A 21,584-nucleotide genomic window follows, 5' to 3' on the forward strand; every position below is an offset into this window, starting at 1 on the left:
GAAGGTATCCAGCTCTCTGCATGGACTACGCAAAAATCCCAGTGGCTAAATGGGACCCTGTCAAATATTGAAGCCAAACACTTAATTCCAGCTTTGCATTGCAAAAGCTGGCTGCATTAAGTCAGCCCCGTGGCTCTCTCCGGTGTGCCTCGCTAGCGCACAGAGCCAGCCGCAGCACTTGCAATAGCAGCGTGTCATGGATCAGAGCAAGGAGCCCATTTCATTCCCAAATGCAGAACTGCTCCAGAAGAGCTGGTCTCTGACAGTGCCAACACCTCCACTGGTGCGTGGCACGTCATCCAAAACAGCAGCCAAGTGCCACCAGCGCCTCTGCTGCCGGCTGGCCCCATCCCACTGACTGGCTCCCTCGCACTTCAGAGCTGCAGCCCCTTTTGTGAAGGTGCTGTTTATGGACCTGCACATTTCCTTCCCCTTTCTATTTCTTTTAATGACTGTAGTGGATAATGGAAGATGACATATGATGGTAATTACAGCACAGTTGTTTGTTGGTGGGGTTTTTTTTTTACTTTCTTAAGAAATGTTGTAGGCATCCTAAGCATTTTAAGCAGCTGTGAAGATGGGTGTGGTGTCCTGGGAAGCATAGCTGGCTAAATACAGGAACTATAGGGCAAGGGGGGATGTGACTCTTGATCTAAACCAGTAACTGCTCTCTACTGAAGCTGCAAAATTAGCTTAAGGATTTCTCTTGGGTTTGCAGCCCTTGGATTTATCTTAGATCTTTAAATGCAGGTTGCAGCTGTTCAGCACAATCTACATTCTCTGTGATTAAACAAATTGGCTGTGAGCATGTATGAATTATTAGCGGTAATAGTATGCAGTCTTTTTGCTTTTGCAGGGTCTGATCCACACATTTATTTGCTTACAAACAGGAGTAGATTGATTAGAAGGAAAAGAAGGGGCTGAGGGGCTTTTGTCCAAGTCCTTTTAATGCCATGGGCTTTGACGCACACTCTACACTTACTGCATAAAATAAAGGAGCTGAATGCCAGTTCCCAACTTCACTGCCCATGGAGACCGAGACAGTATCAGCCCTGTTGAAGTCATGCAGAATCCTGCTGAGAGCAATGGGACATTACACACACACTCATACATATATACATACCTCAGGACATAAAGCAAAACTTGTGAAAATTTTTCTTATTGACTAGCAGGATCTTAAGTCTTTATAGAAGTCTTACACTGAAGGTAAATCCCTGCCTGGCCCGCACCTTGCCTGCAAGATGTACTGGGAAACATAACTGCTTTGTCAATAGACCTAAATCCGCAACAGACACATACACACCACTGCAGGGAAACGTTTGAAAGTGAACCAAAACCAGCTGAAAACCAGTGATATCAAAGGAGAGGTCAAAGCAACAGCTTTAAGACTTGTGGCCAGTTGGTACCTGTGACAAAATCCATATCTATAGGGATAAGACTTTTTGCCAGATGGGAATGTAGCCCCGTGCTCCTGGCAGCACATTTGGTTCTGGCAGGTTTTGTGTTCACTAAATGAAGTGTGCGAGCTTGCCCATGGCTTTATACCTTGTCCTTCGCACGTCAACATCCTTCTGCGCATGCTTTGGGGCCATGTGGTGGCACCAGCATTAGGTGGCAGTTTCCTGTTTGATCTCATCGTCACAATCAGCACAGGCTGTGAGCAGAAAAGAAGCTGCAGTCCTCCATGGCTGGTACTCCACAAATGAAACTTGGCACTGCTAAAGCCCTTACCCTACCGGAGAGCTAGCTGTCTCTGGGGTAGGGAGGTTTTCTGACAGAACATAGTAGTTTTCCCTTATTTGGTTTATTTATTTCTAGGAGGCACAGGTAATGGTGAGCCTCAGCAGTGGGTGCTGTGAGCTGGTTATTAGACAGTGTGGACTGGCTTTAAGGGCAAGCATCCACGTATGAGTGAGGCAGTTGCTCCTTTGGAACAATTTGACATTACAGTATATTGCATTGCTAATGAATTTTTGACTGAACCCCAGAATTTATTTTCACTGAAACTGGACTTTGGACTTACAGAGATGGATGTACAGAAATGGGAAAGAGGGTGTGACGGGGGGATGAAGAGGTCTGGCTAAGGAAGGAAATAAATTGCCAAGGCTTGTGGCTACTGTGTCCGGTGTAGCATTGGAGGCAGAAAGAGTGAACACATCTTTGGAAGGGGATGAGCTGTGTTTGGAGGGTGGCAGTGGAAAGTGCTGTGAGCAATATTCGTGGGAAAAAACCCAAACAACATCCTGTTACAGCAACAAAACCTAAAGAGAGCTGAAAACAAACAGTCCTCTGTGAATGCAATGTGCACTAGACACTTTTGCCACCTGAGGAGAGTAATTGGCAAGTGCTGAGTAAGAGCTTTTTCTGGGTTTGGAGGGGCAGCATTGTTATGCTAATAGCCCTTTCACTTGCCTGCAGTGCTGCTGTTGTGCTCTCCTGGAAGAATTGGGCAGGAGGCTTTCCCAGGACCTATTTGTGAGGCAGGGATGGCTGCTGTTTCGTCTGGTCCAATGCAGACGGCTGCAAGCCTGCTTTGCCTCCTGCTCCCTGCACACATCTCCCTGTCCCTTGCAATGGAGCCCTTTGAGTATCTGTGAGGTCTGCCAGAGAGTCTGTTCAAGGACACAACTTGATTGAAACCAGCGCAGCCAGTGTGGTTCACTTTTGGTCAGAGCAGCTTCTGAGCTGTGGTCTGCCTGGGCTGGCACCAGGCAGGTCATGGGCATCATGGCCAGTGTGAGAAGGGGTCAGAACCACAGCAGCACTGGCCAGGGCTGCCATGGTCTACTGGTCCATGAGGCTATCTCTGTCATCTAGGTGCTCTTCCTCCCTTCCCCAGCCACTCTCATCATCAGTGGTGATGTTCTTCCTTGCCCCATTGGGTCCTGCCCATTTCTAGCACATCAGCTGTGCTGTCAGTGCTTCACAATGCCCTTCTTGCTTTAACAATTCAAGTGAGAATCAATTGGTCTTTTTCAGAGTCTGAAGCTATCTTTAACAAATGTAGACCCAGTTTTGGCCTAAGTTCTCTTGTCTGAGAAACATCCTTTCTGAGAATTTAATTAGAAGCGACTCTCATTTACATGGATTCTACCAGCTGCCGTGAGCTCTGTGGCCCTGGGGAGAAAAATCAGATGATACTGTGAAAGCCATTAGTGAGGACGTTAGAAGCAACCATATCCAGGTCAGGCAAAATTCTGAAAATACCTAGGATTCATGTGTCCTTAATTGCTTTTCTCCCTTTACAGCTGTTGGGTGAATGCATCATCTGAGAGGGGGCTGCCTCAGGGATTTCTTTTCCACTATGTGGTGTAGATATGGAGAGAGGAGCAGGCAATGACTGCTCAACAAGGAAAGGAAGAAGTAGATTTGATCAGCCACAAGAAATTTGAACTTAGTGGAGGAAGATCTAAGGAGCAAATATTGGGCCTAAACAGGGACAGGCGTGCTTGGAGGAGCAGCAAAAGAGCTACTTTTTGCTAACAGCTAAGATGCTAAGAGTGTTAAACATCTTTTGGAGAAAGATGAGATACCACTTCTGGACTTCAGTGGCTTGTTTACGTGTGTCTGAGCAAGTCAAGAACATAATAAGGTGATTTCTGTATCTTACAGAAGTGTCAGAAATATGAGAAGCTTATGCATCTTGAGGATGGAGACAGTAGAAATACATAGCTAGCTCCAGGCCCTGAGTCAGAATCACTCTCAGGACTCCTGTTAGACTGATCTGATGTCCACAGTGCTTCTGTCACCACACCCAGGGCTTATCTGCACTAGGAGCACAGGAGAAGGGCTTTGCAGGGAGCACATTGTCTTGATTCTCATTGTCAAGAAAGGAAAAGTGAGGTGGTGTGAGGTCAAGGGATTTGCCCAAAGCCAGCCAGTGACAGCTGTAGGGCTTGAAACCTTGTCCCAGTCCTGTGCTCTACCTAACAGGTAAAAGGCACCACTGCAAACCCACACTGCAAACTTTTTGAGGACTTGCTTGTCTTTACAGCCTGCAAAGTGTAAGGCACACCCAGCCCATTATCTACATAGTGATTCATTTCCAATCTTACAAATAAGCTTTGACACAAAGGAGGTAACATTTAAATGCTGTAGCATACATTGAAATGTTCTCTCTAGGCTGTCCGTGTAAGAAGCTTTGCCAGCTACACCCGCTTTTTGGCAGCTGCTGCAGTGACAGCTGAGAATGCAATATGATAAAAATGCCACTTCTGCAAAATAATCATGGCCCATTGGGTGATTCCCAGCAAGATCTTGTGAAGGGAAAGACTTAGCCAAAACACATCTGTTTGGGGCAGCGTGAGGGCTGGAGAAAGCAAAGCATGTTGTGAATGTTAAGCCAAGCATGATAATAGGCAAATGGCTCAAGTCCTCAGTTGTTTTAAGCTTAAATGATTTGAGAAAACTTTTTTGAGTGTGTACCTGTGGTCTGAATTGATCAGGTGACATGAAACCATTCTTCCTTGGCTTTTGAAAGGGTGAAAAACAAAGGAAAATGACAACAGATTAGCACAACTGTCAGTTTACTTTTCCTTCTAGAACCTTGATAGACTCTGGTTGATTGTTATTTTAATTAATCAGAAACAATCAGCTTGTAAATGCTGTGATTAACACAGCTTCTATTTAACCCTGCATTGAGTTTTCCAAACAGTATACGTAGCAGTTGTGCAGAATAGGAGTCTAAAAGCTCTCAGGTAGAAGCTCCAGTAGCTGGGCATGGCTTCTGGTGCTGAACTGCCAAGGCTGCCTCCAGCCCACAGACCAGCTGTAAAACAGTGTAGCATAATGCAGCAGTAGAAGTCAAAATGATTTTCTACTGTTTTTTTGGAGAAGAGATTTTTTTTTTTCTCTGAGATTCCCAAATGGCAGTTTGACACTGTTTGTATAAACTTCTATTTTCTTTTCTCTCCATAGGTTTGTTGATCGGCTCTGGTTGCGCGCTCTATCCTCTTGGCTGGGACAGTGAAGAAGTCAGACAAACCTGTGGTAACCTTTCCAACCAGTTTGAATTGGGTGAGTCATGATCAGAGCATCTCAGCCACATTAGACTCTTCTATGTGTCGTCCGTAAAAGCAAACTAAGACATGAGCACAGACTTGGAGAAGCAACCCAGTTGTCTGTTGTAGGGTATTCATGTTGCATCATTCTGATATGGTGCTAAGGCAGGGGTTTTCAGATAGATTTGCTGGAAATATTTTCCAGAAGAACATTATAAAAGAAAGTGAAGGAATGTATGTAAGTATATATTTAAGAGGTGAGATTTAATGGTCTTGCAATATGGAAGGTAACACTCCTGGAGATCTTGACAGGGTAGGCAGAGGCATCATGTCACAGCGCACGTCAGGGTAATTCACAATGAATGCAATTAGCTGTCTTTGAAGTCTGGCATGTTTATGGCCTTCTAACCCAAGCCTGAAAGAGTATGGTTTTGGTTACTCACATCCTCGGGAAGCTGGTAAATAACACTTGCTCCCTATTTCAGCCTTCTCCCAAACAAGTCATTGGTCTTACAGTCAATGACCGCACTGAGCGCTGCATGAGAGCCAGGGATGTGGCCAAGCCAAGCTCCCACCCATGCTGTATGGGGCAAGCTGCCTCTAGAGAGAGCTCTAGAAAACAAGGGCCCAGCAGCAACCTAAGGATTAAGCAACGTGGATGATCAGGATCTGACATTTGAATGCACATCCAGGTCCTTGTTTAGCTAGAAGGATCGATGCAGCTGCTGATACCCTAGTCTATAAGTGCTCTCTGATCCTGTGTCATTTGAGGAAGAGGAGGATCTGCAATCCTCCTGAAGAAACGGAGAGACTGAGCATCCTGACCCTCTGCAGGCTAATGGTGTTGCCCAAGGGATGTGTAACATGCTTTAGAAGCTTTACCTTGTTATTCTGAACTCTAATATCCTTCTGTGCTATTGATATTAAATTTTCTTTTCAGTGAAGTATAAAAAGTTCCTACAACTTTTTTATTCACCTAATAATTGAAAGATATGAACACAAAGAAGAGATAGCAATGAGAACAGAAAAGTATAGTTAACTAGTCGAAAAAATGTCCCAAAACTAAGATTCCCAGCTCCATGGAAAGATGTCTCAAAGAATGTAGTAGAAAGACTAGGCAAAACACTGCAGTAACTGCTTTGGGAACAGTCAGGTTCATCACTGCCCAGGGTCAGTCCTGTGCAGAAGCCTGAAGTAGTTCCTAGCTGGCCCATTTGAAAGATGGCTAGCCCCTTGCTGGTGCACGCTGATGCCTACTCTTCCATGCAAGCATGTGAGTAGCTCTGCTCCTGTGATTCCTGCTTGTGCCTCCTCACAGCCTGCTTGTTCCCAGGCTTCAGTTGCTGCTCTCCCCAGAATGCAGAAAAGTGTTACCTTTCCAGGTTATTTCTCTGCAAACTCACAAGAAGGTGGGTGTTGTGCCAGTCTGAGCTCCTCGAAGACAGCACTTAGGCAGTTAAAAACTGTGGCCTTAAACACAGTCATTCCCACAATCAGAGCAGAGTCTCCAAGACCACCTTCGCCATCTCAGTCTTGACTCACGAGTCAGATATTTGCATAAATTGAATCACTCTACCGTTAAAGTCAGTGAAGAAACCCATGTGAAAAATTTCAGCTGACAGCTTTCCTTCCAGGTACACATAAGGACCATGAGATGTATTACATGAACTGTAAAGGCGTGTACTCTTACTGTATTTTCTGGACCCGGAGCGTGCAGGGCATGTTAGGCATGCCTAGACTTGACGGGAGTGCTGGTCTCGCCAATCTGCTGCAATCATATGTTAACACATTAATTAACAGATTATAATGAGAGCTGAAATTTGCTGTAATGATTTCTACCAGGCAGCTCTGCCACTGAACATCTCTTTTCCACATACACTGGCAGTGAATTTAAATGCTTGGCTAGGATTTTTTTTTACTTAATGTCAGTTCCTGGTTGATGCTGTGTTAGCAAAGTCATCTGTAAAGAAGAGGTACTGTCCGAGGGCAATTTAATAGCCACACTGCTCATCGTCTTTCATAAATACCTCTTGGTTGGTGATAACCCAAATCCTCTAGTCTTTTCTGAATCATTAGAGACTGGCTTGCTCATTATAGCCTACAGGCCAAAAATGATGTTTCAAAGACTTAATCTCACTAAGTCTCAAGACAAATTTAAGTAATTATTGCTTTCATTTGAATTTTTAATTTGATTAAGCCGCAATGATATTCTTTCTATTCCTGAGTCTGTGAAATGAGTTGTCTCAAGAACCACATATATACACACTGCATTCAACGTCTGTTCTCAGAAAAGCTGAGCTGCCGTGAGCCCTGCACTGGTTTAGCGATGGGAGAAATGGTGATGGTGGGAGTACTGGTCCTGCACCTCCTGCTGCCGTGGGTGCTAGCGGGGGTGACGCTGAGCCTAATTCAGTGTGTGTGGTTACTCTCAAAGAAGAGAGTGTTCAAAGGGATGATGATCAGCTCTTTGAGGATGGCAGAGCAACTGCTGCAGCTTGGGCCTCGGGGAGCATCTGTCTGTAGTTAGGAAAGGAGAGTCAAAGCACATCAGGTTCGACCATAGAGACAGCAGAGGTGGAGGTTCAGTACTGAGCTTCGTTCTGGACTTAGAAAAGGTGAGGGGGAGCAATGGTTGAGGTTGGAGGTAGAAAAGATAAGCCAGGAGCTGCAGTCTACATTATAGGAGGATGAGAAGGACAAGAGGCAGGTGCAGAAGAGGGACTGCAAGAACTCACTTGAGAAGCAGCTGAATTGTGCACCATGAAATGTAATGTTAAGCAGAGATATTCCAGAATTAGCAATTAAATTAAAATTTTTGCTTTACCAAAACAAGACAAACCCCCACCCCCCGTAACATGCTTATAACTAGATAGAATAAATAAATAGCAGTGTTAAGAACTCATAAAAACACCTAATCCTTAGTGGGTGTGCTAGATAAGAAGTGCTTCTCCATGTCTTCAGGCACTCTGAAAAGGCATTAGACTAATAGGCACTCAGAATAGTGCTGAGATAGCCCATATTGTGCAGAGGGGACCCCCTCCTTCCGCCCCCGCCAGACACACACATTTCTGTTTACATTCCAAAGCAATATTTTAAAAGGCTGCAGGAAAAAATAACCATGCCTTTAATTTATGTGTGAGTGGATTTGGGTATTCTTTTCTAGAAAACCTGAGCCGACATTGTGAAATGCCCAGCAGTTTGCCGCTCTCTTTAAAATTGGATATTTATTTGTTTTTTATGAAGTGAACTATGTCCAAAGGGTTTACTGAAACATTCATGTATTTAATTGGGCTAATTTTTTTCAGTCAAATGAAGGAGGTTGTACGACTCCATCTCTACAAAAAGGAGTCATTCTTCAACTGAAGATATCCTGCCAAGGGCAACCCCATTTGTTGATTAAATTGCATTCAATAGATGAGCTGTTTTGCTAATGAGGATGGGGAGTAACCTCCATAAATAGACAGACAGGGAGACTGGTGCACCTGTAGAGAGGTCTGCTCTTTGCTCTGCTCTAGCAATCTGTTTTCGCCATCAAGAAAAAAAAGCACAGTGATAGATTAGGGCTTTGACATATGACCTCTTGGAATCTTCATATGACCTCATATGAATCTTGTTTGGGGGTTAAGGCCATGATAGGTTTCTGTTGTGTTCCTCTGCTTGTGGTTCCCAGCTCCCTGGCAATCAGCAGGATCTGTGTGGAGGTCTTGGGGCCCCACTCCATATTGCAGCATCCCATCTCAGATCACAGATGGAGCAGAGTTCCCACCAAAACACCAGACTATGACCTGCAGCAGTCTTCTGCTGCTGTTTCAGGGTGGTAAGTCCTAGAAGTAGGGCAATTTAAACAAATGGGGGCAAGAGAAAAGAGATGTTTATGTTTTAAACCAGCACAGTTGTTTCCTCAGTGACTGAGTCAAAGTCCTGGGTCTAATTTGTCCACAGGCTAATGCCTGAGGTGGAGACTGGAGTTATAAACCAGCAGTGCTAGAAGGGACTGCCTTTCACTTTTACTAAATGTCTGAGGATGGATCAAAATCATCTTAATCTCTTGTCACCACGCAAGCTGTTATTGTTGTGCTGTATTATTTACACCCTGGAGTTGCCTGTGAGCCCATTCAGGACAGCACTGGCATGGCACAGCAGTGCAGAGCTGCTGACTGAAGGGTGTGAAAGTGAGTCAGATCTTCACAATGCTGTGGTCTGCAAAAGGAACTAGCAGGCGATTTCCCAAAAGCAAGCTTCTTTATAGCATGTGATATAGCACACATTCAGTTTTGCTGAGCTAGAGGCACTGATACCATTTTGTTTTCACTTCTAAATGTACCACAGAAGAATAACAGCTGAAAAAATAGGAGTTTAGCAGGAAATTCATTAAAGTGAGGGACCCTGCATTAAGGTGAGAGTATGCATTAAAGTGAGACCAAATCAGACATTTGCAAAAGCTTACATATTTTGCAAAACTTAAACTGTGTGAAGAAATCTTCTGATCTTGCATGCTTTTTTTAAAGGGCAATGTGAGTGTATACATGTGAATACATTCGCATTGGTTTTGAATGTCTAAAATCAATGTGAGACTTCATTTTAGGCCATTGATTTCCCTAGATGTGCAAGCAGAGACTGCTCAGTCGTTGCATGCTCATATCTGTTGTGATGGGTGAGGAGGCAGCTAAATCCCACAGAAGGTCCCAGAGAGGATAGAGCGTGCTCAGTTTAACTAACAAAATCGCGCCTCAGTTGGCATCTGGTGAAACAGCACTACAGGACCAATACCTAAGAGCCCGAACAGCAAAATGGTTATCTAGAGTAAGATTCATTTATCTAAACATAGATGACTCATGCCATTGTAGGTGCCCTAGGAAATTTCATCTGACCTCCAGCTGCCACTTCCCTGCCACCAGATGTATGAAATGATGTTATATACGTACCTTATTAACCCAAAAAAATGAAGACACTAAATTTAAGATAAACTCCCAATTTTTAAGTTGAACTACTTGGAAGAAATTTTGTCTTCCTTTGAGGAAACATGGTGTATTTGGGCAGGCAGGACTCAGCCTGGATGATCAACACTCCAGAATTTTTTATATCCTACCCTTTTTTGTGAGAGATTACTTTTAAGGTTGTACATTTCCTACTTTTTTATTTTGCTGAGTGATCATTTGTGCTAAGAAGCATCCTACAAACATGACTTGGTGTTTGCTGTATGTAAGTACCTTCAGGGCTCATCTTTGAGTTTCACAATGCTTTTCTTTGCTATTAAAGGCAGTGAAAATCACAGATCTGGCAGCAAGGGCTTGCATGGCTCAGTTGTGGCCATTGGCATGCTGTGCCTTGCTACCCACCTGGCAGCTGCTGCCACAGCCTGCCCAAAACACATTCTGTGCTTGTTTGAGTTCATGTCATCCTTATGAGGCTGGGAATAGCCTCCCGCCCTGTTTCTTCTGCAAGTTCTTCTAGATCCTCTCCCGTTGTTTCATGTTCTCTGGCTGTCACGCTCCATCACTACTTGTCACGCACAGAGGCATCCTAGGTCTGGGGTCCCAGCTGCAGCAGCAACCAAAGCAGATGGCTCCAAATGCACACCTTTGCTTGACCTCTGTGGTGGTCTGTCCATCTGTGCACCTCTGTGAAAGGGCTTTCCTGACCAAAGTGGCTGTCTGGAGAGCAACTTAAAAGGCTGGCTACCATCCCGAACTAAACAAGCAGCTGAATTACCCTCAAAAGCTCTCAGAAACTTCTCTTTTGAGGGATATTTGTTTCCAAAGATTATTATTATTAAGGTTCCCCTTTGCCACTTTTAGAGAGCCTGAAATATCTTAAAGAGAGCTGTTGACTTGATAATTAGTTTTGCTGCAGAAATATTGGAGTAAATGATCTTTAAAGCACTTTAAAAGCAAACAGTGCAGTTACTAAAACAACAACATAAAAACCCCACAGAAAGCAGTGAATATAAAAAAAGCTTTGTCAACTAGTTAATTGGCCTTAGGTGGCATCATTTCAGCATCTGGCTGACTGTTGACATACAGTGCCAAAACGATCAAGAAAAGGATTTAGAGGGTAGGACAATTTATTGGAATCCTATTAAAGGCAGTGGCTTCAAAGCTGTATTTTTCTATGAGCAACCTATCTGACAAAGCCAGTTTTTTTGTTCACAGATCCTCTGCAAACAGCTCAGAGATTTTACCAGCTCATTTTTGTGACTGGGGCTGAACACAATCTTTATGAGCATACCTGAGCTGCAGCTGCTGAGTTCTTAGACAAATGAATGAGTCAGCCTACGAGCTAGTAAAGAAAGTGTTTAATCAAGAAACATTTCCTCTTTACTGCTACCCGGATAACTTCCATTCTTAAATCTTTGTAAGCCTTTGGTTACTATATCCAGGTCCACATATATTCTGTCTAACATAAGGCACTTGCCTTTGTTGCCAGAGTTAGAACATGGTCATGCAAGGATCCTCTGCAGTCAATGGAGATAAGCTGCAGCATCCAGAAAGGGACTCAGACCACTCAGAAGCAAGTACCTGGTGCCCTTAATTACCTGAAAAAGGCAGCTAAACTGGTTGTTTGGAACCCCTTCACAGTTAAAGGGAGAAAAATAGATGCTACTAGAGCAAGGTTCACCTGCTGTACTTTAGATATCTACCTTAAGATGAAATGCAACACACTTTTATAAGTCACTTTTTCTCCTTGTTGTCTCCAGAGGGAGTCTGGGGAACAAGTCCAGTGTGGACCTCTGCACTATGGATGCCCAATGAGGTGAAATTAATTTCACTTCCCGCAATAGGTGAGCTTTCTCCTGACTTCTTCCAGGAGGCTGGGAGAGCTCCTCACTGGCAGGACATGAGCTATTTGCTCTTGGGAATTTGAGCATTGTAATTGACACAAAGTATTGATTTCTCCTTCGTCATTCCATGATAAATGCACACCTACAGCAAGTTTGAGGTTTGATTGAACAAAATTGTGTGATCCGCCAAAGAAAGGAGAATTTGATCATATGAGTGAGTGTCTGCATACAGCAGAACTGAAGAATTTCAAATTGACACTTTTTTCCACTTTTTTACACTTCTGAAATTTATGAGATTTTATGCATTTAATTACAGACCAAAATACCCATACAAATTCTTTGACCAATTATAAGTAACCAAAATAGCTTGATCTGTGCATTCATAAATCATATATTTGTTAAAAAGAGAAATCCATTGAGAAAGTCATATCCATGCAATAGGCGAAGAGACCAGCTTCACCGAATTCACTATTTTGTATCAAACTATTTGTTTGGCTGTAGTTTTACCTTATATAGTATTCTTCCTTTGTTTCACATAACTACTTTAATCCTTTCTGGATGCATTCCAAGTTTCAACTTCTTTTCCTGCTTTTGTAGCTGATTTCATATGACGGTTTTTCATTGTAACTGTGTCAAGAAAAAAAAATCTTCAGGTATTTAATTTATCTTGGCTTTGTTTCAAAATAGTTGTTCCTTCATATTAATTAGCTGATTATCTTTTACATTCTTTTGTGGCTTTCATATCTCCAAATCCCTGTATATCCCTTAACATCACACTCCTTACTTTTTTCTCTGATTACTTTTCCAACACCCTGATGGATTACATGAATTCACATTCCCTGTGGTACTGGACTCTCACGTGAAGCTGTTAATTAGAGTTCCTGCACAACTTTTTGCAAGTAGGAATTTTAGTTTTTATTTTTGAAGGTATATAATTCTGAAAGCTTTTTTTTCTTCATCTTGGAAAATGGCCTCTACTTAAAGTTAAATTAATCGAGTTTGCCAAATACTCCAGGCTGCAAGCCCAGGATAGTCTTAACATTAACAGCAAAGAAGGTACAAATATTTAAGATACTAAGTCTTGCAGTTAACAGGTTTGCATCCGAAACACTTTCATATTCTGGATATTTTTTCATAAGTGTCAATTATTGGTTATTTTAGTTGTAAATCATATGTTATTTCCAAGACCTTGATAACTATATGTGAAAATTATTTTTAAGACATCATGAGTAGAAATCCTGGTAAAATTCTGTTTCAGCAACTAGATCCTGGCACAGCTCCACAGTAGATCAAGTAGCCACAGATTTTCTGTTGCCAAATTTCACTCACTCCTAAATTTGTCTTAATCTTTTTTTGCCTTATATATTAAAGAGCAAGGTGGGGGGAACTAGGGGACACATTATCGTGGCCTTGAAGATCACGTTAGAAATCAGAAAAATTTTTATAATAAGCCATCACTGCAAAACTACCCGTCCACATTCTTTGATTTATTTCGATTTAGCAAATATTGTCTTACGTTCTATGGGACTCTTTTCTGGTGAATCTTCTTTTGTTATTGTCCTCACTCACCTTGCTTTTGTCCTTTATCATCAGGGACTGCAATTTCTTTCAATCCTTTACAAAAGAGAGGAGTTTAATGTTTCCTCTCTTTCCTTCTTTTATTTGCTTGGAAAATGGCCATCCATCCCTATAGCTGCAAGGTCTGTTCTTCTATGATTTCAGTGTTCATCCTGACACTCTCTTGCTGCTAATCCCAGTAAAACAAATGTGAAAGCAAAGATCTTAATGGCTTGCTACAAATTTACCTGAGCTGACTTGGACAGTCCTGCTTCACTGAGCAACCAAGAGCTCCAATTAGTTATGGTTTCCTTTGGGGAAAAAAAAAAAAAGAAAGAAAAAAAAAGAAAAAAAAAAAGAAAAAAAAAAGAAAAAAAAAGAAAAAAAAAAGAAAGGATCCAGAACTAACAAAATGCTGAAGCCACAGCTTCTCCCTCCATACTGATCTGTCAGGTAAAGACTGATTTATTAAAAGCAACACCAGTTCCGTGCAGAGAAGGAAGCTGCTGTGATACGTCATCACTATCAGCTAGACAAGTACTTCAGCTAGTAGGGAATTTACTTTGGCATGAAACCAGATCCAGCCCATCTTATGAGCAAGAACATGTACGCATTCTTGCATGCATCTCCACACCCTCAATGGACTGGCACACTTCTACCTGTATATACTAACGCCTATGCACCCTTAAGGAAAACAACAGCTTTTGTGTCTTTGTGTGTGTAAATTGACATGGTTTCACTAATTGTTTTAATTCTATCAAGTAATTAGGTGATCTTACTGTTCATTTTAGAGTTTTGACATTAAAAAAAATGGGAAACTGCAATGCAGCATTTCTTATCTTTAATATGGTGGGCTCCACAAAGCCAAACTGCTCTGCTTGATGATTGCAGTTCTGCAAAGCTCTTAACCATTTGCTTACCCCTAAATACATGACTAGTCCCACTGATGTTAGTGCAATAAAATTTGAACATGACAAAGGGTCCTTCTATGGTACCCATTATTATAATATAAAAATATAAAGCTAGAAAGCAAAGTCTATCTTCTCTAACATATAACACTTCTATAGGTGTATTTCTTTTCATTTGATGTTACATTTAATTACTCATCAACCCCGTTTTTTATAAAGCTTCCTGTACCTCTTAAAATGAGTGCTGTGGTGGGTTGACCCTGGCTGGAGGCCAGGTGCCCACCAGAGCCGCTCTCTCACTCCCCTCATTCACCAAACAGGGGAGAAAAGGCATAACGAAATGCTTGTAGGTCGAGATAAGGACAGGGAGAGATCACTCACTAGTTATCGTCACGAGCAAAACAGACCGAACTTAGAGAGGGAATTCATCTAATTTATTACTAGGCAAAACAGAGTAGAGGAATGAGAAAATAAAATCAACTCTTAAAACACTTCCCCCCACCCCTCCCATCTTCCCGGGCTCAACTTCACTCCCAGCTTCAACCTTCCCCCCCTCAGCGGCACAGGGGGACGGGAAGTGGGGGTTACGGTCAGTTCATCTCATGGTGTTTCTGCCGCTTCTTCATCCTCAGGGGGAGGACTCCTCTCATCGTTCCCCTGCTCCAGCATGGAGTCCCTCTCACGGGGTGCAGACCTTCAGGAGCAAACTGCTCCAGCGTGGGGTCCCCCACAGGGTCACAAGTCCTGCCAGCAAACCTGCCCTGGTGTGGGCTCCCCTCTTCACGGGTCCACCGGTCCGGCCAGGAACTTGCTCCAGCGTGGGCTTCCCACAGGGCCACAGCCTCCTTCAGGTGCCTCCACCTGCTCCGGCGTGGGGTCCTCCACGGGCTGCAGGTGGAATCTGTACACCCCCTCATCCTTCCTCCATGGGCTGCAGGGGGACAGCCTGCTTCACCATGGTCTTCACCACAGGCTGCAGGGGGATCTCTGCTCCGGCGCCTGGAGCACCTCCTGCCCCTCCTTCTGCACTGACCTTGGTGTCTGCAGAGTTTCTTACATCTTCTCACTCCTCTCTCTGGCTGCAAAAGCTCTCTCTCTCTAAGTGTTTTTCTTCTTCTTAAATATGTTATCACAGAGGCACTGATTGGCTTGGCCTTGGCCAGCGGCGGTCCCGTCTTGGAGCCGGCTGGCATTGGCTCTGTCAGACACAGGGGGAGCTTCTAGCAGCTTCTCACAGAAGCCACCCCTGTAGCCCCCCCGCTACCAAAACCCTGCCACGCAAACCCAACACAAGTGCTTAATATCAAAGTGAAGCAGAAGTCATTTTACAATTTAAACTGCAACTAAATTGCCCAATTATTGGCAACCAGCAATTTTTCTTTAGGATGCAGTGGATTAACCTAGGTCATACATGATGTAAAAGGAGACCACCAGAGCAGCAACATTACCTCCAAAATATTTTTCTCCTTGTACAATACAGGATTATAAAAGCATTGTTTGACTTCGACACATGGCTATGCAGTCTAGGCAATCGTTCATTGCAGCAGGTGCTTTTGAGATGGATTATCTCTGGCCTTATAGCTATACTTAGCTGTGGACCTAGGACTTACCTATACTTACAATGAAAAGTATAGCTAAGTCCTATACCCTCAGACACTTTCCCTGCTGCAGGCTCTTCTTCAGCACAATAGCTTGAAATGCTGTTCTGCTCAGCATCATCCAAGTACAGATCAAGCTATTTTATCCGAGGCCTCCCATTGCTCCTGACACAGGCTTGAAATAATGGCCAGGTTTATTGCTGTGTTATTATTGCTCTGAGGTCAGGCTCCCGGCTCTTTCATCCGTTCTCCTGCACTCTCCCATTCTTTCATTTGTTCATCTTGACCCAACTCACACTTGTGAACTACATTGCATTTGTTAGATCAAGAGGCTGCCTGCCATGTCTCAGAGCATTAAGTAGGGCAGTGGTCCTTAGGGTAAATGGAGCATGGTATGGAGAAATAAACGTTATTCTCTTCAGCCAAGACTGAATGTGTGTGTTGTATCTGTTGAGCACATCTCTGACACTGATTTAACAGTTCTTTCTTCTTAATGTGTATCACGTATGCTCTCCCCCTCTCCCACTGCCAAGGCACAGAAGTTGAAATCACACCATGCAGAAGTTAAAATTTACTTAATTCTATCCCACTTAGGTCACAGCTTTGGGCAGTGCTACCAGGTGAATCTTTAAACTCTTTTTAAAATAGCATTTTGACATTTATTTTCTCTACCTGGAAGCATCATGATGAGGAAAAATTTACTTCTTTCAAGCTGCAACTACAGTTTTAGGAATACTTAGAAATTTTAAGAGACATATCAGATAGAGTCCATCTTATCACAAGAAATGCTTCAGCACACCTCACCCTTGTATAAATGTGATCATTTTCAAAGCAATCCAATGGATTTAGACATCTGGTGTATGCTTAAAAGTCTGGTTTTGAAATTCCCAGCAGAAGCTGTAGATAGTGTGTGTACACAGGCAAAGCAATAGGTGGTCTGGAGACAGGTCTCTCCAGGGACTGCTGTGCGATTGGGCAAGGACCAGCATCAGTGACATTGCCAGGCGCTTGGCGGCTTTCCATGGTTTCTGACGGTCTTCTCTTTAGGGAGTCAGACTCTCTGTGTGGTCTTCTGTAAGGAAGCCAAGAATGGTGTTGATCTACAGAGCATAACCAGATTATAAAACCAAGTAAACCTCTGTCTGCTCCAGCACAATAAGGACAGATGCTAATGAGCTCAAGCCAAGGCCAAAGCTCCTCGAGTCCTCTGGTCACATCAGGATCTTTGTTTCACTGGACATTTTTTTAAATAAAAAGTTTTGAGGGTTATGAAAAAAAAAAAAAGAAACTAGTAATATGCTTCCTGCTGTGTTGTCAACCTGATATCTTCAGAGTGCGCAAGAGCGTACGTGTTGCCTCCCACTAACATCTCCTTACAAAGCTGGCCTGATAATATCCTGCAGTCGGTGGATATGCTGTCTGCCTTGAGGCATACTAATGCTTTGGACATGTTGAGATGTACAGACACCTTGTGTGTCTTGTGCCTAAGGCAGAATTAGCCAAGTTGATAATTGCCTGAACTGTAAGCCTGGCCCTCAAGAATGCCATTGAGACAGAGTATGGACATGCCACCTGTTTCAGCTCTGTCTTTATAGATGAAAACTCTGTTGTTACCTTCTGTCCTTTGGAAGGAAGAATGGTTTCTGCTGCTTGTTCCAGAGGGTGGGAAGGAAGAATTGTATTTCTGCTTGGGCCTTACCGAGAACAGTCACTGCTTAAAGCAGGGTGATATCACCCAAAATGGCGACACAGGGTGAACCTCAGTTGTGATGAGTCCCAAACACTCAAGATGAAAATGACCATGATGCAGTCCAAGTGAAAATTACTTTTGAGGTGGGCTGAAATCCTGAGGAATAACAGCAGCCATCTCCTTGCCTTCAGAGATCTCTGTGAGGAGTCTTCCTTCCTGCTGCAGCTGCTGTTTTCCTGATCTCCTCTGCTACTGCAGGCACAGTGGTGCCTGGAAGGGGAGCAGTCACCTTATGGTCCACCATGGGATTCCCCAGCACCATTCGCTGGTGATGAGTTTGGCCATATAAAGATACTGAGGCCATTAAATGTGCTCAAGGCCATATTGTGATACTGTTAAACACATTAGACAAAAGATCAGTGAAGTTTTCGGCAATGAGTTATGACCTTGGGTGGGAATAGGGAAATCTCTCTATTTTTGTATTTCTAGACTCCATTCCCACAGCAGCCCCCATGCAGGTGGTCCCCTGACACCACGTTTCTTTGCAGATGGTCAGGATTGATGCCTGTGTGAGGGAGATGTGAATGGGTTTCCCACAGCCATGTCTTGGGTTATTGTCACGCAGCAGCTTGCAGCCGGGTCCAGTTTTGAGCTCTGTCACTGCGGTGCTGGAGCTGGACCCACTCAACTCTTTCTGAAGGGAGCAGGCCCTGCCCCAAGTTACCTAAAACCGCTCAAAATCTCAGTCAAAAACAATCAAAATATCCTCAAATGCTGCCTGGAGGAGGCAAAGAGAAGGGTGGGAAAAATCCTCTTCCAACTGCAGCCACTGTGGACAGCGGTGCCATGGGCGCTCCCTGGGCCATTTGGGCAGAGAGACACCTGCCCCATGGCTGGTTTCCTCGTTGTGCCAGCAGCCTTGGCTTTGGCTCTCACGTGGCGATTCCCCCTGTGTGGAAACAGCAACTGGCCAAGCAAGTGAGCTCAGAGGCCTCGGCTGAACCAGTATATAAAACTAAGGGGAGCCATTTAAACAGCTTGGCTTCTCTAATTGCTTGAATTACATCCCATGTTCCCTGAGGTGGACGTACAAGTGGGCAGAAATCTAAGATAGTGTTTTTTCCTGGGTGGGCAGAAAGGAGGGTGGCAGCAACGCTTCCTCCCCCGGCTAACGCTGTGCCGTGTCGCTCTGTTTCCCTTGCAGGGACCTGCCACATCGGCTGGGCCTACTACTGCACGGGCGGCGGTGCGGCGGCGGCCATGCTTGTGTGCACCTGGCTTGCCTGCTTCTCGGGCAAGAAGCAAAAGCAGTACCCCTACTGAGCCAGCCCCGGGGCACGGGCGCTGCCAGACGCCTGAGGGGCTTGCTGACGTCTTCTGGATAACGACGATGAACAAGAAATTTTTAAGTGCTTTCTCTCTGGAACGGGTGCGGGGGTGGGATGGCAGGCGGCCCGAGGGAGGGCAGGGAGGTGAATGGCGGTGCAAAGCCACCCGGCTGGGCTGGACAGGGACAGGCTTTCTCGCCTGAGCCTGCCCATGGACTGCTCCGCAAAAATGTAAGGAAAACACTGCTTTGGCAAATGGTGAAATTCTGCGTGCACCGATGAATTAAGAGGTTGGTGAGGGGACGGCAGTGCCAGGGGGCTGCGTAGCGCCTGGCAGCCCCTTGGTGTTGCGCTCCCGAAAGCACAGAAGCACGCACAGACGTTGACCATGGCACAAAATCGGCAGAGAGGAAACTTTTTTTGGTGCGATTCTTCTTTTCTTTTTTCTTTTTCTTTTTATTTTTAACTTCTCTGGTGGTTTAAAATTCAGTGTTGCAACACTTTTTAATCTATATATTAAACTTAATAAAAGGACCAATAAGCCACTTTATCGGTATTTTGTATATTCTCTACACATTTTTCTTCCCCAAACATTTAGCCACTGCTTATTCAGTCCTATATAACTTTTATTAAGCCTCTGTGTTTTCAGCATTATTACAAAAATGCAACATAATTACTTGGCATATGTAGCCTTTCTCTATAGTACTTTTATGAAGTGCAGTAAATGGACTTTTTTCTGTCCATTAGAAATTCCACTCATGGTACTGTAGAGCTCTGTTGGTTACGTACGACTAACAGGAAACTTCTTCCAGACATAGATTTCTGTTGCTGTTATGTTTAGCTCATTGATGTTGTATTGTGCTGTACCATGTTTATTATTTCAATATTCATTTTTTGTAAAAAAAAATATATAATATGTGCTATTTTATGTTTGTATTTGAAAAATCTCTGTAAATAAATTTTTCCTTGATCAATACTTGCAATGCGTGGTCATGTCAATAGATGAAAAAGTTCCTTCCCAGATCCCCATTGGAAAAATCCTCAGAAATAATCATGACTCTTATAACCACGCTGTATCCTTTTTCCCTGTAAAACACATACATTTTGTGTTCGGTTACATTGCCTGAGGATCTGTTGCCACTAGAGGCATTCTGGCATGTCCCACATTTTTGCTGTTACATGTCCTGCAGGACTTCAGTCAGACCTTCCCCATTTTGTTGTGGCCACTGTGGACTCAGCATTTCACCCGGCACTGCATATCCCTGGTTAGGTGACTGAAGCAAGCCCTTACTTTCTTAATAGCATCAACACTGATCAAATAACCTACCAGGCAGTATTCCCCACGCAAGGCACTGGCACTGTACATACAAAACTCAAGAACAACCTTTTATTTTCTTTAAGGAAAAAAATGTGAACTTAGAGAATGGGAACTTGTAAGGGGTTTGCAATCATGGCATTAACTGATGTTACTCCCTTTCATATTTGTTTTTCTGCTCTCATTTTGCCAATATGATATTTCTGTCATGTATTTCTAAGTTACTGTCTACGTTCTAGTTGTGGTTCTGCTGGTTAGTAACACTTGTAGCTGTTGCAACTCTGAAATTGTGCAGTTGCTTTGTACATTCAGACATACGTGGAAATAGCAATGTCAGTTTACAGTGATCAATCCTAATACTGCTGAACTGAATTTTATCGAGTTTCGTTATAGGCTAAGCACTATTTATTCACTTTATGGTGCTGTGCAGTGAAAACAAAATTGTACCTTACACCTCCCAGATTAGCCCATAATAGCCCTATTGCATCTGACCACACTTGTACTGAGAAGCAAACCAACCATGCTGTGGGGCTTGCCTCCCTGTGCACTCTTCAGCGGCACCAGCAGCAGTGGGACGTGGAGCTATTCCCTCCTGCTTCCAGGTTTCAGGGCTCATCCCTTCTCATGAGTGCTCGGGACCATACCCAAACTTGCTGTGGGAGGCCAGTGGCATTCTATAGATCCTCACGGAAATACGAATATGCCTGTTAGGGTTGTGGATTGCTGCTTTATTAAAACCGAAGGAGATACAAACACAACTTTGGCTGTGGTTCCCCTGGCTCCAGTAAGATCGTTGGCAGGTTTCTCCATAGAAAAATGCTGCTTTTGTACAGTATGCTACTGCAGAAACATGCCTTTCCTTCTACTGAAACTGCAGTTTGCTGTACAAAGTTTCAGTGACTTGGCTATAAAAATATGAGTGCTATTATTCTAAATTTGACCCTCTCTAGATTATATCCTGGCCCATGCATCATGGAGAACATTCTGACTATTTTTAGATCTTCCTTTGCTCAGATTCATGCTTGATTTATCATGACAAACTGGAACTATGCAATTACTTCATGAAGAAAATTAGGTTTTTGTTATGATACAATACAGTTATAGCATGACTGACTTTCTCTGAATTTATATACAATCTCCTTTTTTTAATTTGGAATTGAATAAAATGCCAATTTTTAATAATCAAGCCAGTGATATATGCTGCACCTGCTTTGTAGCTGTTTATCATATAGCCTTCAGCTGCTGTGATATGAATAAACCAATCACAGCTTAATTAGATTCGTCCATATTTGTGCATTTTGGTGCTGATATCCATTTTGCACTAGAATATAAATACCATTTATTATCATGGTTATCAAGCCTCACAGCTACAAACTCTAATAACTTTGAACTGGGCAAAAGATTGCT

At 43.5% G+C, this 21,584-nt stretch overlaps 1 protein-coding gene across 1 annotated transcript in view; it reads left to right on the forward strand.

Moving 5' to 3' along the window:
* Nucleotides 1-19,836, forward strand: part of LHFPL6 (LHFPL tetraspan subfamily member 6) — a 153,110-nt gene extending 133,274 nt beyond the window's left edge. The window contains exons 3-4 of the mRNA XM_054813266.1: nt 4,918-5,016; nt 18,739-19,836. Coding sequence (XP_054669241.1) covers nt 4,918-5,016; nt 18,739-18,857 — 218 coding nt within the window. The 3' untranslated portion in view covers nt 18,858-19,836. The remainder of the gene's footprint in view (nt 1-4,917; nt 5,017-18,738) is intronic.
* The last annotated feature ends 1,748 nt before the right edge of the window (nt 19,837-21,584 follow it).

The sequence above is a fragment of the Grus americana genome, chromosome 1, assembly GCF_028858705.1.
Source record: "Grus americana isolate bGruAme1 chromosome 1, bGruAme1.mat, whole genome shotgun sequence".
Classification (NCBI taxonomy): domain Eukaryota; kingdom Metazoa; phylum Chordata; class Aves; order Gruiformes; family Gruidae; genus Grus; species Grus americana.